General features: G+C 31.9%; 3 protein-coding genes and 1 pseudogene across 3 annotated transcripts; 2 read left to right on the top strand and 2 right to left on the bottom strand.

Annotated features, from left to right (window-relative positions):
• Nucleotides 1-1,646: 1,646 nt before the first annotated feature.
• LOC107475837 (receptor-like cytosolic serine/threonine-protein kinase RBK2) lies at nucleotides 1,647-3,795 on the bottom strand. The gene is made up of 6 exons (XM_052257585.1): nucleotides 3,550-3,795; nucleotides 3,077-3,447; nucleotides 2,799-2,943; nucleotides 2,310-2,559; nucleotides 2,084-2,238; nucleotides 1,647-1,927 (listed from the first exon to the last, which is right to left on the bottom strand). The coding sequence occupies exons 4-6, from the start codon at nucleotides 2,422-2,424 to the stop codon at nucleotides 1,826-1,828; spliced, it is 372 nt and encodes a 123-aa protein (XP_052113545.1). The 5' UTR covers nucleotides 2,425-2,559; nucleotides 2,799-2,943; nucleotides 3,077-3,447; nucleotides 3,550-3,795; the 3' UTR covers nucleotides 1,647-1,825.
• Nucleotides 3,796-5,214: 1,419 nt separating this feature from the next.
• Nucleotides 5,215-10,320, top strand: LOC107475763 (uncharacterized; annotated as a pseudogene).
• A 2,182-nt stretch (nucleotides 10,321-12,502) lies between these two features.
• Nucleotides 12,503-16,575, top strand: LOC107475762 (E3 ubiquitin-protein ligase SP1). Its single transcript, XM_052257628.1, has 11 exons — nucleotides 12,503-12,705; nucleotides 12,862-12,914; nucleotides 13,719-13,837; nucleotides 13,951-14,046; nucleotides 14,280-14,417; nucleotides 14,522-14,587; nucleotides 15,104-15,216; nucleotides 15,290-15,400; nucleotides 15,630-15,673; nucleotides 15,759-15,861; nucleotides 16,064-16,575. Exons 1-11 carry the CDS (start codon nucleotides 12,626-12,628, stop codon nucleotides 16,164-16,166), a joined length of 1,026 nt encoding a protein of 341 aa, XP_052113588.1. The 5' UTR covers nucleotides 12,503-12,625; the 3' UTR covers nucleotides 16,167-16,575.
• Nucleotides 16,576-20,049: 3,474 nt separating this feature from the next.
• LOC127745005 (organic cation/carnitine transporter 3-like) lies at nucleotides 20,050-21,149 on the bottom strand. The gene is made up of 2 exons (XM_052257962.1): nucleotides 20,859-21,149; nucleotides 20,050-20,811 (listed from the first exon to the last, which is right to left on the bottom strand). The coding sequence occupies exons 1-2, from the start codon at nucleotides 21,147-21,149 to the stop codon at nucleotides 20,050-20,052; spliced, it is 1,053 nt and encodes a 350-aa protein (XP_052113922.1).
• Nucleotides 21,150-23,532: the final 2,383 nt, after the last annotated feature.

Below are 23,532 nucleotides of genomic sequence, written 5' to 3'. Positions count from 1 at the left end.
GTTTAGAATTTTATTTTGAAATTCTTGAACACGTTTTTTTTTTTTTAAATTTAACTTCTAACGATATTTAATTTGTTAAATTTATTTTCGTATGAAGATTATAAATAATTAAAGAGAATGAAACTTTATCAACTGACATAATCATGTTTTAAGAAAAACAGGGTATCGTTTTTTTATTTTTTGGGATCTACATCATATTGTTAATATTATTAGCACTGTTCAGAAAATCTTATTTTAGTATAAATGTTGATCCCTTCACTATTACAGTTTACTAAGTCCACTATATATAGATGTGTATGTGTATATTAATAAATATACGTATCCCTATGCATTTGATTATATACACGGATAACGTCATATAATATGTACATTTAGGTAGCGTTTGGTGGAGAGACAAAGACAGAAAGATTGAGACTGAGAGACAGAGACTGAGAGACAAATCTCAGTATTCTGTTTGGTGTAAAATGGGAGACAGAAATTGAAATAAGAATGAAACTCTAATTTAATTTGCACAAAGGGTAAAATTGGAATTAATTAATTGAAATGAAAGTATTTAAGGTATAAAATGTTATTAAAGTTTCTGTCTCCATCTCTAAAAATTTCAGTCCTCTGTGTCCCTACTTTTTGGAGGTACTGAAATACTGAAATTTTGGAGACAGAGACAGAAATTTTAGTACCAGTCTCTGAACTAACAAACACAATACTGAATCTCAGTCTCTCAGTCTCTGTCTCAGTACCTGAAAACAAACGCTACCTTAAAGTATATGAAATGGATATACATATAATTGGCAAGAGTCGGAGATATAGCCGATACGGGAAGCATGTTGATTAAGGATTTGAAATAAATTTGCGATGTCATTCGTTACTAATCCCACATCTAGTCCGAAGTAACAGGCGCCGAACCCTAAGTCCCTACAACATCAACGTTTCATCATAGTTGGATTGAAGTAGAGGAATCCTATTGATCGGTTAAAGCTGTGTTGGTAACCAATCTGGTATGACAGAGTTAAGATATATAATTTACCACTGAAATACTACAAGAAACATTGTTAAAATTGACGGCCAAATCGACGGCTAGGCCGTCGATAATATTAAAAATCGACGGTAAAATAGACGATGGAGGTGGTCGCTATTAGGCTTGTTGATTTTTCAAAATTTTAGTAAAATCGACGACTTGCCTATCCGTCGATAATAATTTAATAAAATCGAAAATATTTTTGTCTATAATATGAATTTGAGAATTTTATCTTCTTACTAAAATCGACAATGTTGCCGTCGATATTATTATATAAAATCGACGGCTTTTTTTTGTCGATATTTGACTCAATAAAATCGACAATATTTTCGTCTATAATATGAGTTTATAAATTTTACCTGCTTAATAAAATCGACAGCCTTTTTGTCGATATTTAATTCAATAAAATTGACATAATAGCCGTCGATTTAATTTTTTAGATGCAGACAAATTCTTTGCCTGTATTTTATTTTGTTTGTCTATTTTAAATTTTAAAAACGACATTATAGCCATCGATTTTAATAGCTATATATTTTTAATTATTTTTTTATTTAAGAAATAATAAGCAAATAAACTTTTAAATATAAAAATAAAATTTATACAAAATATTAAAATAACAAGACAAATAAACTTTTAAATATAAAAATAAAATTTTAAATATAAACTTTTAGATAACAAGGCAAAATACATCTATTTTCTCGTCTACTATGCCATGGAGCAAGTATTCTAGAGCAAGGTATCTGTGTCACCCATACCTAAGTTATTATGAGGCTACAAAAATTGATTAAATATAGATTATAGAGGATTAATTTATTTATTTCTTAATGTTACAAACCCAAATGTCCCTTCAAATCTTGTAACACGGTGATTCCAATTCTCTGGTAGCCATTTTGCTAGCCCAAAATCACAAATCTGAAACAAAAACATAAAATTCAAATACATGGAAAGAGACAAGTTTCATAATTTCATAGCTAACAAAAACCAAGAATCTTCCAAAAAGAATATTTGTCTTTAGTGTCTTTTGAATCACAGAATTCAAAGTAAGATATAGTTGTATAGTGTACATACCTGAGGCTTAAAGTCATCAGTGAGTAAGATATTTGCAGCTTTTATATTTCTATGGATAATTCTTCTTTGACAACCTTCATGAAGATATAATATTCCCTCTGCTGTTCCTAATGCAATTCTCTGCCTAATAGACCACGGAAGCTTCTCCTTGAACCCTAATAACAATCACAAGAAATTAGAAGCACATGAAAATTTTGAAAAGGTTAAACAATTAATCCTGCATTACCATAAAGAACTGAAGCTAGGCTTCTTTTTTCAGACAATTCAAGAACCAGATGCATTCCACCTTCCACACCATAACCAGCCAATTTAGCAGTGTTGGTGTGGCTTACATGAGCCATGATTCCAAGTTCTGATAAAAAGTCACCTATAGTTTCATCAGCTGTTCCTCTTGTTAGTCTTTTAACTGCTACTAACTGATGATTTAGCAAACACCCTTTGTAAACCTCAGCATAACCACCCTTCCCAATCAAATTCTTTGCACGAAAACAATGTACAATGCATTATTATAACAAAGTAAACTTGAACATAATACTAGTTTTAGATGTTTATGCATTTTGCACAGAACAATTATAATAGTGCAGACTGCAGTACAAAAAGCTAAAATCATAAAATTTTACAACCTTTGAAAAACTAAAGTCACATTGTCATAAGTAACAAAATGTAGCATGAAACTGAAAATTTAAAACCAAATATGTAATAACTAAATACTGACCCAAAAAGTAAATATTCTGAAAGCTAGATATTGAGCTAACAGCCCAACTCTTGAGATTCACTTCCAATTCATCCCCTGGTGTTTTTAAATCATTTGTAACTGCATCTATAGTAGGCTCTGGGAATTGCCCATTAATCAAGATCCCCTACAAAATTGAAAGAAAGAAATCAAGAACTGCAATGAGCTAAACTTGTTCATATCAAAACACTATATTTGGACAAAATAGTAGAGCCTGTAAACTGAATTTTGTCATTAGGTTTTAGGACAAAATAGAAAACCTTGTGTTTCCTTAGGAATCAGAGTTATGAGAACACTAGCTTTCTTTAGAAAGCTTCATGAATCAGATCCTGATATGCACTATATTGGGAGGCAATGGCTTGAGAACAAATTCCTGCAGTGTGAACCAAACTACCATGATTGTATAGTTAGTCATGTTCTCCAAGTGATCAATGCACAACAGCAAACAGTTCCCAGCAGAGTCAACTACACATTTTCCAACCAAAACAAAAGAGAATGAGATTGGAAAAGAAGCCAGCAGAAAAAATTACAATTGAAGTTCCGTTGCTTCATCCTGATTGGCAAAATAGAGGTCTATATTGCCGCCAGACTCCAATAACTTCGTAAGTGGTGGCTTAAATTTCCTCACCATCTTGTCAAAAAAAAGAAGTATTAAAAAACAGTTAGCTTCATTAATTTTTTCATGGAAGAGAATAATAAAAGAAGAAGAAAAACAAATTGTGGTGGTTAGTACCTCAAAACTGGCCAAATCCAAAGAAACAAGAAGACCTTCCTGTTTGGCCAAAGAGGTTGCTGCTTGAATAACTTCCACATTGAGAATTGCATACTTCAAAACCAGCCACAAGTGCTACAAAAAAGAAATAAATGTGATTGCTTCTTTATAATACAGAGACATTTTAGGAAACCTGTGTAGAGAATCTTGAGAAACTTCGATACATTTGGAAATGTCTTCAATAGCTGAGAAGTTTCAGAAATAAATATATGAAAAGGATTGATCACATTTAATAAAAAATCATGCCTTGTAAGAAGACACTGATGTAACAAATAATTTTAGTAGAAGAACCTCGGGTATCTTCTTTTCTTCTACAAAAGCAATTGAGATCTCTGCATGGCATATAATAAATTCCACTGCTCCAGCACCTGAGCATACACATACATATGAATGCTAATAAAAGTCAAACTTTGAAAAATAAAGATTAAAATACTAATACAGAAGATATTCTTGGTATGAAAAGAACCTAGGAACAAAAGTGATAAACACTAAGGCTTCTGATATAGTATATCTATTATCAACGAGATTCTGTGTTCTTTAAACTTGGGACAATGAACAAAAGTTATAAACTCCACTGCAAGAGATGATTCTTCCCTAAGAATAATAAAATAACTAAATAATCATTTCTAAGCTTTTCAAGAAAAAGCGTTGCAAGACATTGAAGTTCTTTACAGATTTCTTCAGCATAAAATGAGGTTACATATAGTTGATCATTGAATCTAATTTAATAAAAAATCAGAGAACTAACACCGAAAATAGATAAGAATCCTATAAATCCATGTCAGTCATGAAGAAAGAATACAAAATTGCAGGATAACACAGAAAAATGAACAAAAGTAGTGATAACACCCGCAATGCCTTTCTTCCTTCATCAATCTTTGAATTGAAGACCTATATCATTGAGAAAAGTAGTGAATCATCTACAAATGCTGAGCAAATTTTTTATTGATGAAAAAAAATCAATTGAAGAACGAAAGAGAGAGAGAGTAACCGATTTTGATTGAGCACGGTCAATTGAAGGCAGCAGCAACAACAGCACAGAGAGACGAAGTGATTGATGAAATGTGATGAATTGATTATGCTAACTAGGTTTCAGTGATGCGATTGTTATTAACAAACGCAAATTCAGAATTTCATTATGAAAATAGTAGATACAACAACTGCAATAATAAGTATAATAATCAGAGAAACTGAGAGGAACTTACATGAACAGGATGGCGCGGCGGCAGGCTCGGCGGAGGAGGAGAAGAAGAAGAAGAAGCTCTGCTCTCCGACGGAGGACGGCGGGTTTTCTCAATCGTCCGAGAAGAAGAAGCTCTACTGATCTGCTCTCTGCCTCTCTCCGTGACGGTGACTCCGTCTCTGGTCTCTACTCTCAAGCGTTGGAGAAGAAGAAGCAGCAGCAGCTTCACTCTGAATTTTGAGTCTCTGGAGGTTTGGGGTTAATGTTTGGGAAATTGATTGAAACGAAGGACGCGGGCATAAAATTTTTTGTTGATAAAAATTGACGGCAAGTTCGTCGATTATAGTTAAAACAAAAATTAACGTACCAACCGTCAATTTTATATAATAAATTAACATTTTCGACAATGTTTAAATATTTTGGTTACCAAGCGCGGCAATGAAGATAACCGGGGCAAATTTTTCCTTTGAACAACGCCTTGGTTTTCTTGTTCATCAAGGCTCTGAGTTACTTTATTTGATCCCGATGGAATCACCAGCATTTGAGTCAGTATTACCATGAAGGGGATATGAATCTGCAAACGAGATATTTTCTGGATCTTCTTTTATTGTCAGAAAGGTTGTTCTATTTTTATCAACCATAGTCGAGAGCAGCTAGGGTTTCAGTTTCGTTTTGCTGAGTCGCATACCACTATTAAGTATTAACCATAGAAAGAAGAAGATAAGAGAGAAGGAATGACGGAGGAACAGAAAGAGGTGCGATACGTGTGTTTCAAGACGCTAGACAAGGTTTATGGAATCCACGTCTGCGAAGAAAATAATGAGAAGCAGAAGCAGTTAACGTGCAAGGAGATGGACTTAATCCCTAAACCGTCTCTGTTGTACGGCAAGATTGTGTCAGACTACGTAAAAATTAAGGGGGATTATTATTTCATCGAGTTCGATCCGATGATGCCTACTCAAGAATCTTCGGATTCGTTCTGGGTTCTGCGCTCGTCCACATATGACTGGCAATCTCTACCGTCTCCTCCCGACTTGGGCCTCGATGTTCGTGATGTATTTGAAACAAATCATTTTGTGTTTGGTGAAAAAATATATTTTCAAACCATTTATATGACAGATGAGGCGTATACGGCATTTAAGAGCAAAACTCCCTCACCCAATGTTGGAGAGTTTGAAAGCGTGCTCTTCTATTCCTTTGATCCATTCTTGGGAGATGGGACATGGACTATACAGGGGGGAGCTGATGCATTCATAGAATCTTTCAGTTTTATTACTGTTCAGGGCAGACGGCGCTTCCACTGTCCCATTAAACTGCCTCTTCCAGGTATCATTATCGGCAATTTCAATCATAATGACTTAAATTCGTTTGTTTGTTTCTCTAATTTATTTATCCTTTTCATATGGTGGATCAAGAGTTATTTTTCTCAGCATAAACATACTACAATCGATATGGAATTGAATTGAATTAAAATTTTTATCTGCTTGGCTGGGATAGTTTGTTAAAGTACACAATTTGATTGAATTGAGTTTTGTTAGATCATTAAGGATATTTGTAATCACAATAGCAGTAATTGAATTGAAATATGGTCATTATGTTTTTTGTTGCAGTCCTCGAGGATTATAGTCTTCATCTCTCTACTTCTCACATTGAAAAATTCGATTATTTTGGTGAATGGGAAAATGGGTATAAAGCAACTTTATATGCCTTACTTGTGAATGAAAGAGGTGTTTGATTTGTTCAGCCAATCGAGGGTTGTTTTGAGGGCATCCAACCTGTATTTTCTGTTGCATGTCCGGCTCTCGTCTACCTTCGTAACAACTTGGTTTGTGTCATGTTAATTGGCTTTGCAGATGAGCATCATAAATCTAAATGTCCATTGATTTATGTATCTGTATTTCAATTATCTATCATGAAGGATACTATTGATATGGATTACATTAACAGTTCTGCTCCTCAAAAAGTTCAAAATTTCTTAACTGTTAATGTAAAGAGTAGACATGTCTATTCTATAGTAGATGATTTCAGAGCTCTTTTAAGAAGGGATGATTTGTACCCATTTATAGATGAAATTAAAGAATTTTCTTGGATGGAGTCAAAGGATCCTCTTTCTACTGAGTCAAAGATGCCAAAGCTCTTCTAGAGTTATTTCCATTTTAACATACTTCTTTTATTAATGTTTTGTTTAGGTTTTCTTGGATGTATTTATGGTTTAAGAATTAAGAAGACATGTTACTTCTAACTGTATTTTGTGGATTTAGAAATTCACACTGAAAGAATTGGGTTGAATTTTTGAAAGAATTCCTTTGTAATTCAATTCTCACAACAATTGTTCAATTTGGGATGAATGTGATGTTATTAATAGTATTTTTAATTTCTTTTACACTAAGAATACAAGATGCAGGATTAAGATGGACACAAATAATATTATTGCATCTAAGTTAGAACCCATATTTAATTAGATTAAGAGAGAAAATTAAAAAGTATACCATACATGTGAATAGTGAACTAAGATCTTTGTTTTTTCTTCTGATGATGATAGATATGTAGAGTATTAAGCTATCCAATTCAGTAGCCAGTATTATAACTATAGAAACAGAGATCATTAACCTGATCGGTATTTTCTTTTATCCGGTTTCAGTGACAATCTCTCTAGTACATAGCAACACAAGAAAATAATAAATCGAAACGATGCCAATGATAATTTGATATAAAACAACTTCATTTATCAAGTATGATTATATTTATAAGCAATTTATTTTATCAAACCAATTTCTACATGCACAATAATTTGAATATCAGGTACTCATATTATGCAATTCAAAACAACAAAAATAAATGTAATTAAACAACTTGCATAAATATAGTGCAAAACTCCTACTAATTTTCGGAAGCATATCTACATAAGAAGAATATAATTTTTATTGTTCGGGGTCCAAAAAGAAAAAACAAAAACTAGCTATGATCAAAGGCTAGACTGATTAACAGAAACTTCATAACCATGAAAAAATCAATTAAAAAATAAGAAGAGGGAAGAGAATGAGAATTTGATGCAATAAGTGGAAGAGAAGGGGAGCAAAGAGCAAAAGACAACCATGATTTAGATTTTTTTTATTGTGTAATAATATTGGAATTTTGATGTATAATATTTATATTTTGTTTAAAACTTCAAGTATGCTAGCAGTAATGAATTGGTTTCCTCCAAATGCAAATTGGATTGTAAGCTGGCTTAACTCAAAGCATAATAGAGTAGCTTAATTAAAAGACAAAATTGGCTATGCTATGTTTTGTGACTTTGTTTTAGTAACTTTTTTGTTACCGTTGTATGACTGATAAATTTAAACATCAATACATGCATAGTTTTACAGTTGATTAACATAATTTGTTTGTTTGTTCTTGAATTCTTGTTTATGACAGGGACACAGGGTTCTCAACAACTGTTGCCCTCTGTTGCATGGAAACCTGAGATCGTTAGATATCAATATCCTTGTCTTAGTCCGATTCTTGGCGAGGAATAAAAAAAACACAAAATGAGTGGTTAAATTTGAACCAGTTTGCCAATGTTGACTTCACAGCTCAAAGGCCTATGCTTGTTGATTCCCAAGGTGTGCATGCTGCTCATTGAAGTGTTATATAGTTTCGCCGATTGTTTCTGTGTACTATTAGAACCTAGAATATTTATGAGGTACATGAGTTAGTATTCTTCTATTTTCTTTCTAGTTGTCTCATGGCAAATATGGAAGCTTTGGCTAGTTTTCCCAATTGAGTTCAAATTCTTGTAATATCCTCTTATTCTTAGTTATAGTAAATTTTTCTCTTCCGTATTTTGGTATGTGGATGTAGGATTGTACTTCATTTTAGGTTGAACAATGTAATCATTACTTTTTATGAAGAAATATTGTAGTTACAAGAAAGGTTATGTTATTTCGACATGCTGATCAAGGCACCAATGACCTACTTCAACTCTCAGAAGGGTGATCAGAGGTTCGCTTAGAGTATAAGCTCCAAGGACTTGTGGGTTAAGGCACCGGCATTAAGAAGGCATGACCATGAGGTTTGACTGTTGGTGTTTACCCGGTTACAAAAGCTTCTACACTATGTTTGTCTTCTTTAGAATTCAATTAGCTGATAAATTTTTTTTGACTGCATTTGATGCTGAGATAAATGTAATTTATTCTGATAAAGTCTATTTTGCTTAATTTCGTTCATCTTTTGTTGCAGCAACATTCCCAAACACAATTATTTTCAGCTTCCACATTGATGAGTGTCAACAACTGTTTACACCTCTTAGTTATCAAATCAGCGATACCCTGAAGCCTTTGCTAGATGTTTTTCAAGACCCTGCTCTAAGTTCAAAGATACAAGTTCATCTAGATGGTCAAGTTACATTTTTGGGTTCCGCAATTGAGATGAAAGATTTTCTTTCTCTAGTTGCTGAGTCATACTTTTCACAAATCTCATATGTGGGAGAGAAACAGTCTATTCTTGTTCCACACTTCAGTAGATATAATTTTGTTGATTTAGCTTCAACTGCATGCTTGAAATTCTGATTGTTTCTAGAAAAAAAAGGACTACTTATGTTACCAAAAGCATACTATTTTGTAGTTGCACTTGAATGTGTCAACTGTGTTTGTAACATACTACTAATCATTATTTAATGAACCTTCTTTTGAGTAGATTTTTCAGTTTGTATCAAGGAACAGACTTTACTGAAATTTCTCTATGGACAGGTTGATCATGAACATGTATGAAGCAGAAATCAGAAGTCATTCCTCCACAATGGAGATTCATTCTACAATAACTGTTCTTTTAAGAATGTATTCAAAACATGATTTCTTTGACAGTTGAACCTTCTCCTGATTTTTGCTCAATGTTACTCTGAGAAAATTAATTTTTTCCATCTTTCATAGCATTTAAAATGTGTTTTTTCTAACTCTGCTGTTTAAAGATGAACCACTTATTATGTGTAGCTTTCACTTGTGTTACCAAATCAAAAAAGAACAAAAGAAATTGCATAATCTTTCTTATGTAATGGCTAATGTAATATCTTGGTAACGAAATGTATTAAGTTAATGCTTTTCTCTTGATTTACAGTCCTGAGAGAGTTAAAGCCAAGCCATTGAAGAAAAAGAACAAGAAAGTTGTGACCGAGAGGAATCTCTACAAGAAGAATTACTTACACGCGTGTGAGAGTCTTCTATCCTTGATGGTTGACAAGAGACAGCACCGGAAAACAGCAATTCTCTCGCTCAAGAAATCCTGCCCCGAACTTCCACACCTTCTGTTGGCATTGCTGTACTGGCCGTGCTGTCCTGCTTTCTGCGGTCTGTAAACTCGCGTGTGGGAGAGTTCCCTTTTGCACATCTAAGCTCTTAAACACTGGATTTGGATTCGGGCTAGTTTGGCTTTCTTGGGCAGTAAGCAAGCTAAGGGATACAATCATCAACATAAGCAAGAATGCAGGGAAGTTAGGACTAAAAGATGAGGGAGCAATTCAAAAGGTGGATAAGAGTGTAAAAGAAGTTTACTTTCGAGTTGTGGCGTACTGAGGCTTGCTTGAGTACTACTTCCAATTGCGTGGTTGCGAGAAAGTTTGAAGAAACACTGAATTTGTTGGATGTATATGGGCCATGGCTTTTGGTGAACTAATAGCAAAGCTGAGCAATCTTGGTTACTTTCAAGCACTGAGATTGTGAATGTTTTTGGCTTGATCAGCACTTAGGCTATGGTTATTGCATAGATTCAGTTATTCAAGCTACGAATGTAGTAATTGTTTGAAATTGTGGCAGCAAAAAAAAAGTGTAGTGTGCCATATGAAATTTTAAATTTTACATGCAAAGAAACTCTTATCAGTGAGAGAGTTAGGAAGCAGAAAAAGATACATAATACTAATAGGTATGAGTAAGTTTTGTCTCTCTTATTTTTGTTATTTTCTTTAATATGTGCTTCTATGATTAAAAGTTTAAGCTTAACTATTAATGCTGGAAAAAGAAGGTACAAAGAAATGTGAAATTAGAAAATGATCGGGCTGTTATTTATATAAATAAATAAATTTCTAATTAATCATTTGAGAGAAATATTAAGTGAGTAATATTTATAGATATATATATCTGTTTTGTGTTATGGGTCAGTTTTAAGATTTGGTTTAAATGTTATTTCTAATCCAAGAATATTTCAGGTACTCTGGCCTCTAAAAAGAAGAGTTTAGATTACATCTTGGAAATCTATGTCAAATATATGATATTAAAATTCTAATTCTTATACTACTTAAACTCTTATTGATTTAGTATTGGAGAAAGTTTAAAGAATAATCGCGAACTAAGTATTTTGTATATGAAATAATACTAATAGATTTTTTTTCCCTTTAAAAATATTTTTCTTTATCATTTTTTGTTATTTTTTTTTTTAAGTAAAGAGAGCTCAATACAACATAGTAGAGCAATAAAAGTAGTTAGAAGCAACATCGAAAGTAAAAAAACCACAACCCCTAGTCATCTTCGGCATAGCCATCAACAACTAAAGGGCTCCCCACCCATCCATTCTTCCGGATACGTAAACGATCTGTTGATAATTTCCACCGCACTTGAGGCCTGATTTCGGAAAAAGCCTGCCAGTCCTTTCCAGCCAGACTGTCCAAATAATAGTAAAGAATCCAATAAACCACCTTTTCCTATCCACCTTTCTTGGTGATGTATTCGTCCAGCTTTTAAAGTGGTGCTTTAGTGTATCTGGAAAGCTCCACCGCCGTCTAAAGACAACCTGCCAAATGATCTCACAATCAAAAAACAAATAAAAATTAATTTTCACAGATTTACAGCATAGCACACACAAATTGTCATTCGGATCAATAATCCATAATCTACACAGTCTATCCTTGATATTTCATAGATTTTTTATTTTATTATAAGGCAATTAAGTTGACAATTATCAAATTTAGACCACAATAATTAGTTTGACTAAATACCGATCAATCAAATTAGTCTAATTTGATTTTTTATCTGTGCTTGTATTTAAATTGGTCGGATTTTGTCAAATTTAGAAAAACTTTTTTCATATTACATGTATTTTTTAATATTACATAATTAATTTAATTATATTTTTATATATTGAATTAATTAATTTTGATTTAAATATTTCAATGAATGACATGCTGATTGAATCATTGAGCTAGTGAATCTGTTTTTTTTTTTTTCAGATAATCGACTGTCGAATCGATTTTAATAATTATGACTAAAATTTCATAAATTTCACTTAAAAAAATGAGATCAATTTAACACAAAGTATCATTTTGAAAAAAAAAAAAATCTAATTCAATATCCAACTTTTCTTTTCATACTTCAAGTTGGGGGATTGTCACATTTGTCTAGATCTATGTTTGGATTTAAGAGGATAAGAAAGAAAAATTAAGCAAAGCACAAAATCGTGGATGCATTGGCATCAGAAAAACCGTGCAACCAACCCCACACACGCACTATACCTCGTTTTCTTTCTCTTCACTTCCACTCATTGCATCAAATTCTCTTTTCCCTTTACTTCTTCTCAAGCACCCAAATTTTTGTTTTCAATTTCTTCCCCTTTTCTCTTTTGTGTAATCCAATAAAGTAAGAAACTTTCCCAAACACAAACCCACCACTGTGCCACCTTCGTTTTTCTGTTTTTCTCTTCACTTTCTCAGCTGCAAAAAAACCCTTTTTTGTGATTTTCTCTACGATCGCCGCATTATTTCCTCATTGCAATTCAAATCATTTTCTAATTTAATTTTCCGATTGGTTTGGTTCTGGAGTTTCTGCTAATCAGTCTAGCCTTTGATCATAGCTAGTTTTTTTTTTTTTTTTGAAAAAGTAGAAAGCTTCGATGACGATGATTCCATGGGGTGGAATCAGTTGCTGTTTGAGTGCAGCTGCTCTATACCTCCTTGGCAGAAGCAGTGGCAGGTAACTGATTTTCTCACTATTTGTGTTTTTCCCCCTTAATTTTAATCCAAACTTAGACCTAAGCTATAAACATTCGTGCATTGGAATGATAATAAATGGCATTCTTATAACATATATATAGTTTTATTTTATTTTTTAATTTTAATTTTTGTGCAGGGATGCTGAGCTTCTTAAATCTGTAACAAGGGTCAATCAATTGAAGGAGCTGGGTATGTTTGCTTTTCCTTTTTGGACCCCTGACACTGAAAGTTCAATTCTTCTTATGTAGATATGCAATTAATTGCATTTATTTTTGTTGTTTTGAAGTATATGATATGAGTAACTGATATTCAAATTGTTGTGCATGCAGAGATTGTTTGTTTCTTTGATTATTTTATAAAATAAATTGTGTATAAATATAATCATGCTTGATAAATGAAGTTTTGTGTTATATCAATGGCATTGTTTCAGATTTATTGTTGTCTTGTATTGCTATGCACTAGAGAGATTGTCACTGAAACTGGGTAAAAGAAAATACTGATCAGATTAATGATTAATCTCTGTTTCCACAGTGATAATGCTGGCTACTGAATTGGATAGTTTAATTCGGTATAAAATTGTTTTTGTTACTTGTGTCATCTTTCTTAACCTAGATTAGTTTTCCTAATTGTAGCTTCTAGGGATTTTGGTTTTGCATATGGCTGGAAAGCAGTTGTTGCTGGCTAGATTGAACATTGGCCTTGTATGGCTTCTTTGTTCATCATCCATTTTCTTGTTGTGTTCACGCCATTTTTGCTGAGCTTTTTTGTTGCAACATGCAAATTTTTATTGTCACCATTTCAGTAATGACATTTTGTTGTATGCTTCAGACATTATCTATGATATTGGTGTCTGTGATATCACATTTATCATTAATTTACTCTTTAGAATACTTGTTTCTTTTAGTAAGTTACCTGTAATGATACTTCGTAATTAGTGATGCAATATGTGCTCTTGTGATTTGTGACCTTGCTTCGGATTTCTTCGCTTTCCAGCACAACTGTTAGATGCGGAAATCTTACCCTTGGTTGTTAGCATTTCTGGGAGAGTCAGCTCTGAAACCCCAATTCACTGTGAGTTCAGTGGTTTAAGAGGAGTAATAGTTGAAGAAACGGTAAGTAGACACAATATTGTGAAGCATCATTGATTACTTTTCTATAGGAATTTTCCTTTCTCATTCAGCCCTTTGCAATTAACATGGAACCCGTTTTGCAATTTTCATTTTAGGCAGAGCAACATTTTCTTAAACACAATGATGCTGGTTCATGGATACAAGATTCTGCTTTAATGCTATCCATGAGTAAAGAAGTTCCTTGGTATCTGGTGAGCAGTTTTCTCTGTTCCTCTAGTGTATTTTGATTTATTTCTTCCTTTATGTATTATATAACTATTAGTACCGGCTATTGAGTTCTCTCTTCTCTTCTCTTCTCTTCTCTTCTTTCCTCAATGCCCAATGGCCAAAGTGGTGATAACTATGAAATGAAAGAAAAAAGTTAGAATGTTTGTGTTCACTTGAAGCAAGTATTTATATACTTCCCTTCATTTTCATGTATTAGGATGATGGAAGTGACCGCGTGCATGTGGTAGGAGCCCGTGGTGCCACAGGATTTGTATTACCTGTTGCAAGTGAGGCATTTGAAGAGTCCGGTAGGTCACTTGTACGTGGTACATTGGATTATCTCCAAGGTCTCAAGGTATGTCTTTGTTCATCCATCAAATCCCTTTTGTGCCCCTTTATCTCAAAAGTATTTGAAATTGGAACAAAAGTGAAACACTGAGATACCCTTTTTCTACTCAGATGCTTGGGGTCAAGAGAATCGAACGGGTACTTCCAGTTGGGACTTCCTTGACTGTCGTTGGTGAGGTAATCCAATTGATTTCAATAGTATGGCTATTTACCTCAGAAGAGTCTTCTATGTTAGTTTATCATTATAACTAGGATTAGTAGTGTTACAGAGTAGCTGGGAATTGCACAACTTATAACAGGAGTAACTTCGTCTGCTATTTTCTGGAGCAATCATTTAATAAGCATGTTCTTATTTGATATAGATTGATGACCTGAATATTTATAGTGTGACACCATGAATTGAAGTGACATCAACATGTTTTAAGTTATCAAACTCAGACCTTAGTTAGTCATTGTTGTATGAAAATATATGCTCCAAGGGAAAAAGGGACTGTAAATTGTATTGTTATTTGAGATGTTTCTTTCTGTGTTCAATTTATCATCTCTCATGGCATTTTTGTTTCCATTAAAAACTGATCTGATGCTCGAGTTGGATCCTTATTTACTAATGCCATGCTTATTGTTACTTGGGGTGCCTCCCTATAGTTCTTACATTTTATTGCTCACTTAATAATTTGTAAACTGTATGATCAGGCTGCTAAAGATGACATTGGGACTATTCGAATTCAGCGACCCCACAAAGGGCCATTTTATGTCTCTCCCAAAACACTTGATCAGCTCATCGCAAATCTGGGGAAATGGGCAAGGTTGTTTTACATATTTCTACATCCTTATTGTGTCTTTTTTTATAGCAGAGATTGACTAGAATTTTGTTATTAGATGGTATAAATATGCGTCTATGGGCTTGACACTATTTGGTGCTTACCTAATAGCTAAGCATGCTATTCGGTTCATCTTGGAAAGACGGCGTCGTTGTGAACTGCAAAAAAGGTACACATCACTGGTGATTCTTCTCATTAATAGTGAAAAACTGAATACCATGAATGAAAGGTTCGTGAATTAGGAAGAGTTATTACAGAGTTATTGCAATGAGCAAGTGTTCATTCTTGAAGTGTGCCCTATGTAGAATTACACACCAATCTTTGGTCAACATTCCCATGCATCTCTATGTCCTATTCTTAATTAGGTGAGTTAACATACTAAATTCCTGTCTATGAAGGGTTCTTGCGGCCGCTGCTAAGAGACAAGGACAAGATAATGAAGGTAAATTACTACGATTCTCTGATGTATATGTTTTGAAATGGCTGTTTTCTATTGGTTATGATGAACACGTGATTTGTTTTCTTAGGTGAAAAAGCTGACACCTCACTAGACGGCATGAAAAGGGACCGTTCAATGCCAGACTTGTGTGTAATATGCCTGGAGCACGAATATAATGCTGTCTTCGTACCGTAAGCCCTTGATACTATGTTATTTGTTGCTTGATGTGTTGTGTTTACAAACTAACATATGAAGCAGTAGCACTGAGAATGACAAACGTCTTTTAATTCTGAAGGGGAAAAAGAAAAGGCCTTTTCTAAGCCTATAAAATTGAATTTTCTAGTTAGTTTGATATTCTAATCAAATTCCCTAATTGTTGTGGTAAAATGTCAGATGTGGGCATATGTGCTGCTGTACTACCTGTTCTTCACACTTAAACAATTGTCCTCTTTGCCGGCGGCGGATCGAACAAGTAGTGAAGACTTTTCGTCATTGAGTGTTGAGTATATACACGGCAGCGCCGAACTGAATAACGCAACACGGGACATGGAAATCTTGCAACAACCCTGTTATTGTTGAGCTTAGGACTATATGAAACTTTTTGCACCTTTTTCACGAGTCTTTTTCACAGTATTGCTTTGCCCAGGAGCAATTCTGAAACAAAACTGCCCTGAATGAAATATGGAGATGGTGATTTGCTGATTGATGCTTTATGCTTCCAAAAATGTACATATCTATCGTCATCAGAAGAAGAAAAAGGGTTGTAACTTGTATGTTTACTGCAATATATTGTATATTGCCGTTTTATTTTATGATGTTTTCTACATTGGTTACTACTAACATGTATGATATATTCTCGTGAGACATATAATAATGTTTACATATATGTACTTGATATAGGTTCATCATCTTTTTGCATAATTGTCAGTATCAAATCGGTGATCAAACCGATCAGATTATTAGTTCACTTGTTCAATCGGTGAACCGATCAGATTATTAGTTCACTTGTTCAATCGGTGAGTCACTGGTTGAATCGATTGATTCGGTCTTATGTAAATAAAAAATATAAAATAATAAAAAAATTTAAACCTAAAATTTAAAATATATATTTTTACTAACATTTTAAGAATAATCAAGTCATTCTAAAACAATATGAAATAGGAATATTAAGTATTTTATTATTTTTATTATATCATAAGTTATTTTAATTTGTTTTTATATTAAAATAACTATTATTTTCAATAATTTTATTAATTAATTTATATCTATATAATATATATTATTAGGTAAATTCTACTCTACACTTCCTATAATAACATGTACATTACTCTCTGTGACATGTCACTCTTTAATTGGTGGTTTAATTAGGTTAAATTATTGATAATTAAATTATAACCCAAAATGGGTAATTGTATAATTTACTAAACTATTAAAAACCCAATTTTGATTTCTTCTCGAAATCATGCTCCCAACAAATGAATCCTTACTTTTCAATTGATGATGTTATATCAAAGGCATGACGGAGTATCAGTGTCATTCTCCCAGAATTGCCCTTCAATTGAAACCATCACTTGCTCTCTGTTTCCTAATTGAAATTGAAGAATTTGAAGAATATATTGACGCAGTACAACCATTGGTGATCTGCAACGGTTAAGAATTCATCAAGGCGAGTTTATCCGTGGGGCTTTAATTATAAAATTGTCCTACTTTAATTAAGATATTAATTCTTATTGAACTAAATTAACTCAAACTAAAACTAAACATTCAATTAAAATGTGCTACGGAGATAATTTATATGTTGATTTAGAAGAGATTGAATAGAACTTACTATATTATTATATACTACAAATATTTATTAAAATAATAATATTAACAGATATCATATATAAAAGAATAAGTAAATATATAACTAAAATTAAAATAAATTAAGTAAAAATAAACTATTTAAAAAAATATATCTATATATATTATAATTTACATATTATTAACAAGAAGTAAGACAGTTTGATGGCTGTTCATGCATGCCTCTCTCTTTGAGGTGAGCGAACCCTATTTCAAGTTTAGAAGCGCGCATGTTGGAGCACAGTACACTTGCAGATCAAGCGGTTCGGTCACCATTGTCTCTTTTTAACAATTATTTTATAAATTAGGAAGAGTATTATTTTAAAAAGAAAAGTAGCGTTAATGCACTGAGAATATATTTTACAGTTACTCAATTATCCAATAAAAAATTTCAAGAATTGTCAACATAATTTATTTTTAAGAAATTCCTTATCATGACATGGAAACTTTTAAAAGATAAAAACTGTAATAAAAAACGGGGTCTTATGTCTAAATTGTGTCTCAACATAAATGACATATATGTAGTAACATATATCAAAATATCTGTATCTTAACAAACAAATAGTAGATATATAGTTATATACTATTTTATCACTTTTTTATTTTTAATATTGGATTAATAATGATATTTTTTTAAATTGTGATTAACTGTGATATTTTTCTAAAATGTAGGATGATTTAATGAATGGAGTACAAATCGGACCGTCTGATTTTAAAAGGTACAGAAATTGAACCGTCTGATTTTTAGGTACACAAATTGGACCATTCGATTTCTGTATTCGAATCGCCCGATTTGTGTTAAAAAAATTAAAAAAATTTAGAGTATACAAATCGGACCATCCAATTTGTACAGGTACAGAAATCGGACCGTCCGATCTGTGTTTAAAAAAAATTAAAAAATTTGAGGTACAGAAATCGGACCCTCCGATTTGTGTACTTTCACAAATTTAAAAAACACCAAAAATTACAATATTAAAATATATCACCACTTTTACTTTCATAACAAAAAAAATTAATCCCATTTTATTTATATCTCTAATAAATATGGAGCAAAATGGCCACCCTCAATAAAGTAAATAAATTACTATTCCACTTATGTAAAACTTTTATCACGTTTTTTGCTAGTGTTTTGGACTTCCATTTAAAGTTTACGAAAATGCAATGTAAGACAATATAAATATAAATGTTTTTTTATTTATTTTTAGTATTTTTTTATAATTTTAGTTAAAAAAAAATAGAAAATAAAATTTTATAAAAACCTATAAAAACTCTACTATTTTCTCTCACGTTAATCTACTCACCTCCAACAATTACAGATTTCTCTTTCACTGTCAGGCTCTCTCTGCCTCCCCACCGTCGACAAGAATCGTTTCTCTTTCGTGAACCATATGTGTTACCGAAATCGCCGTTGCAGTTAGAATTAAACTTGAGCTCAATCCTTAAGACAGCAGCGTCGATTTTGGAGTTAAACTTGAACATGGTGATAAGATTTTCCTCCTTTAGTTGTTATTTATATCTTTAGTTAGTATTTGGTAATATGGATGATGAGCGCTGACCCAATCGTTGATGCTACAGAGCAATGTTCTGGGATATTAGGAGAAATCAAGAAACATGAAACCACAGTTGTTGAGTTGGATGGATATTGCGGGTAACTGACACTGTTGCAGTGTTGCACATAGATCCATATAAAGTGGTTACTGGGTCCTCATGATGAGTATGTCAATGTATGGGAATGTGACACCGGTGTTCATGTAAATTTCTTGTTTTGCTATACTAATGAGAAAGAAGTTCCTTGAAGAGATTGTAAACTACACACTTGATCTTAGTCAAAAAGAGTCTTTGAATAATTACAAAAATATAAAAAAAAATTCATTTAATATGAAAAAAAACATCCTAATACTTAACAAAAAATATTCAGTTATATTTTAGCAAAAATAATTAAATATTTATAAAATTTAAAAAATATATAAAATTCTTAAAGAAATAGAGATATTCATATTTGCAGTATAAAAAAATTTGAAAAATATATAAAAAAACATCCATTTAGTATGAAAAAGAAACATTCTGATACTTAGCAAAAGAAACATCCATATATATTAACTCGAAAAGATTTTGAATTCACCCAAAAGTATTTGATTGATTTTTTACTAATACTCTTTTGGTCCTAGCATTGTTCTTAAGTATATAATCAAAATTTAGTAAATTGGATTTGTATTTAAAGTATTTACTCACACTTAGCTTTACCAAAATATGTATATAATATATATATACCAAACACAGCAAAGGACAACACCGAAAATCATGTAGCAAAACTCCTCCAGTGAAAGCTCATGGATTCAGCAGGTATATTCTTGAAAGCACAGCTCAACACTTAGTTGATAATTAATATAATATACAACACGAGATAATTAAAGAAACTTAAAAAAAAAAAAACACTTTCTTGAACAGTCGTACACTTGCTTTTCTACTTTTCATACAAGGGTAGAAGTTGAAAAACTTGACGAAGTAGGTAGCATGCAAGATAACATTAATTACAATCATTTGACGAAGGATTCAACTACTTCTTGTTTGCTTTCTTCTTCATGAATAGTGTCACAAAATGCTTTGCCCTTTGTCTCTGGCAAACACACTAAAAACAAGCCACTACACCCAATTGCCAAACCAAAAACACCATAACATAGAAACTTGTTCCCTCTACCAATTGCCACCAGCATTGGACACAGTGTTCCACCCAACACACCAGCTTGTCTCACCAATGACAATGCTGAGTTCCTCACACAAGTTGGGAACAACTCTGTCCCATAAATCACTAACACATCATAAGCAGTGCAAGCACATATGAATGACACCAACTCAAACACAATTTGAACCCCCACAACTTCAATTGTTGATACAACACTTGAAATCCCACTAAGTGTTGTGAGAGTTAGTATCACACTTCTCCTATTGAACTTGTCAATTAGCATGAATGCTAGAAAAGCAGATGGAATTTCAGACAATGCATTAAACGTGACACTTAAATAAATGTTGAATGACAATAATTCAAGACCTAATGGCATGCCAAAGTACACCAACCCAATCCCTAAACCCATTGCAATAATCACCACTAGTCTTCTTGATGACCATTTCTTTTGCAACATGATCTTGAGTGAAGAATACAAACCAAAATTGTTGAAAGTTTCTACCTTTTGAGGCATGATTGCTGAGATAGCTTCGTCGAAGTAACTAACATTACTCAACGATGTGATGCTTTTCAACGCATCAATGGCTTCTTCTTTCTTCCCTCTAACAATAACCACCTATCAGTATAGAGTATATGATGGCTGGAATGGAAGTGAACAGATACAGATTCCGCCATGAAAATCCTCTGTTCATGTAAGCCATTGCTGGTAGAGTTATGAATCCGAGACTGAACAAGAAGAAGCCGAAGATACCGACTTGGCCGCGGCATTTTCTTGAAACGAGCTCGGAAGCTTAAAACAACTTGGAAGAGTTGCTTCCAATTGAGTTCTCCGATGCATTCTTCAACTACTGAGTTGATTGAGGTGATTTGTTCATCGTTTTCATCATCTTGAAGTTGGATGAATGAGAGTGAACTTGATGAGTAAGAGAGAAGAAAAGGAGTTGAACCAACCATATTGCAACCGTGATTTCTATGGAAGAATCAATTAAGCATATATATAGTGTATAGAATTTGAAACCTAATGCCAGGAAAAAAAATATGAACTTGCCTTATAGACATGATTTTAATATGTTTGATTAAAGTATTATTTAATAATTTATAACTAAATATACATTTTACTTTGGAAAATAAATTCTTTTAATATGGGGTTTTTGAATATGATTTTTTATCATACAATATTTTTTTATATTTTTTTCTACTTAAAGAATTTAATTTATAGTGAAGTTCTTCACTTTATGATATAAATTGGGAGTAAAGATTAAAGAAATAGTAATTTCCATACAATTCACATGAAAATATTTATTGTTAGTTCAACGTTAATACATGTTATTTAGTAGATTCAAATAAAAAAAAATATTCAATTTATCTTTTGTGAGAAGTTATTAATTAGTTTTTCGTTCAACTTAATTTGGCGAAGCTAAATATTTTTTTTGTTGATTCGATTCATGCCACATATGAATATTTGAATTTATATTATATTTTCATGTAATGATAATTTTATGGATAATTTTGTGAGTTCCTGCCTGTATAGTCTTCATGTCATGAACCAAAAATGATTAAGGAGAGCCACGAGCTAGTTTGTATAATGGTATTGATATATAGAAGCTTCTATAGCAATAATGATATTTGTCAGAAGAGAGTTGGTGGTAATCAAGTTGAAGTAATATATCGAATTATTCTTGAAAAATATAAAAGTACTCAAAATATTGTGAGAGCTAGTCAATTGCTAATTTGAGCCAAAGATTGCCTTTATATATAACAATGCATGAATTCATCTTTCATTTATTAAATGTGTCTAACAATAATAAGTGTATATATACTTAATTTAGTTATCTAATATTTAATTTTTGTTGTGACATGCCTATAGAATTTTTGAAAGATTTAACTGATATATATTGAGTGTGTGAACATAAAATCATAGTAATTATACACTTAAAAGTCTGTTTAGAAAGTAGCAAAAGTTATTTTTTTTAGACTATGAAAAGTCATAATTTGTATGTTTAACATCATTTTAAAAAAAACTTTTAACTTTTCAAAAAATTAATTTTCAGCTTTTCGAAAAAGTAGAAATACATGACTTCTCTACTTCTCGATAAGTCATTCTACCACTTCCTTATAAAAAATTAATTTCAAAACAAAAAAATTTACTTTCTTTCTTGACTCTGTGAAAAATACTGACCTTTCACCACCATTTTCACACAAGGTCTGCTAGAAGCATTGATCTTCCACCATCATTCCACCATTATTCTCACGCAATGTTCCAAACCTCACCATTTTGACGTAATGATTCATCTGATGGAAGTATTAATCTTCCACCACTATTTTTATATATTCCTTCTAAGTATTTTTTTTATCATCTTATCACTCTATTTTTTATTATTAAATTTGTATTTAACTGGTATGAAATTTCAAATTTAATTTTATTTTTTCACATGTGATTTTATAACTTACTATTATTTTTATAGTTAATTATAGTAAGTTCTTGACCTCAATAAAGAAAAAGAGAGTTCTAATAAGAGTAAAATAAAAAATAGCAACAAAATATACATTGACACACATTTTATATTTATTTTTTATTTTTATCTACTATATCATACACAATAATAGTGATTAGATTATGTAAAATCAATATTTAATATTAGAAAGTATTTGTTATCATCGTTATTTTAATATTCATTCTCTTCTGTAAAAAAATATATTTTTTGAGTTATTTATTCAAACGCTACAACTTTAAAATAAGTACTTTTATAACTAAAAATTTAAACACAAAATAACTTATTTATAAGGTGTTATTAATAAAAGTTCTTATACTTTAAGTTCTTTTTCTAAAAAAATTTATTTAAATTATTTACTCAAACTGAGTCTTAAAAAAAAATAATAACTTCTCTTATTTCTTTTTTATAATTAAAAAAATAATAAGTGGCCGGACCAACATCAAGTATAAATCCTACGAAAAGATAATTCAGCATAAACGACATATATATTATTCTCTAATCTGACAAGCTAATAATTAATATTTATTATTATTTAATGCCTAATAAATTATTATATATAAGATGAAATTTAAATTCTTATCTTTTGACTTAATCATTCGATTAATCCAACCTAGTTATGTTTATCTTTTTATTTTCTATTGCAAAATATTAAAGTTAGAAACATAAATAAAATAAAACCTTAAAAGTAATGCTATCCCTACATTGCTTAGAATTTTAGCCCGTTCCTACTCATCATTTCTTGCTTTTTTATCTTTCCCACATAAATAAATTATCTATACAATTTACATCCATATAGAAATATTATTGCCCGCAAGGCCGCAATTAAAGGGATAAAGAAATGT

Source organism: Arachis duranensis, chromosome 2 (genome assembly GCF_000817695.3).
Source record: "Arachis duranensis cultivar V14167 chromosome 2, aradu.V14167.gnm2.J7QH, whole genome shotgun sequence".
Classification (NCBI taxonomy): Eukaryota; Viridiplantae; Streptophyta; class Magnoliopsida; order Fabales; family Fabaceae; genus Arachis; species Arachis duranensis.
The sequence above is the reverse complement of the archived record's forward strand: the minus strand, read 5'-3'. Positions and strand labels throughout refer to the sequence as shown.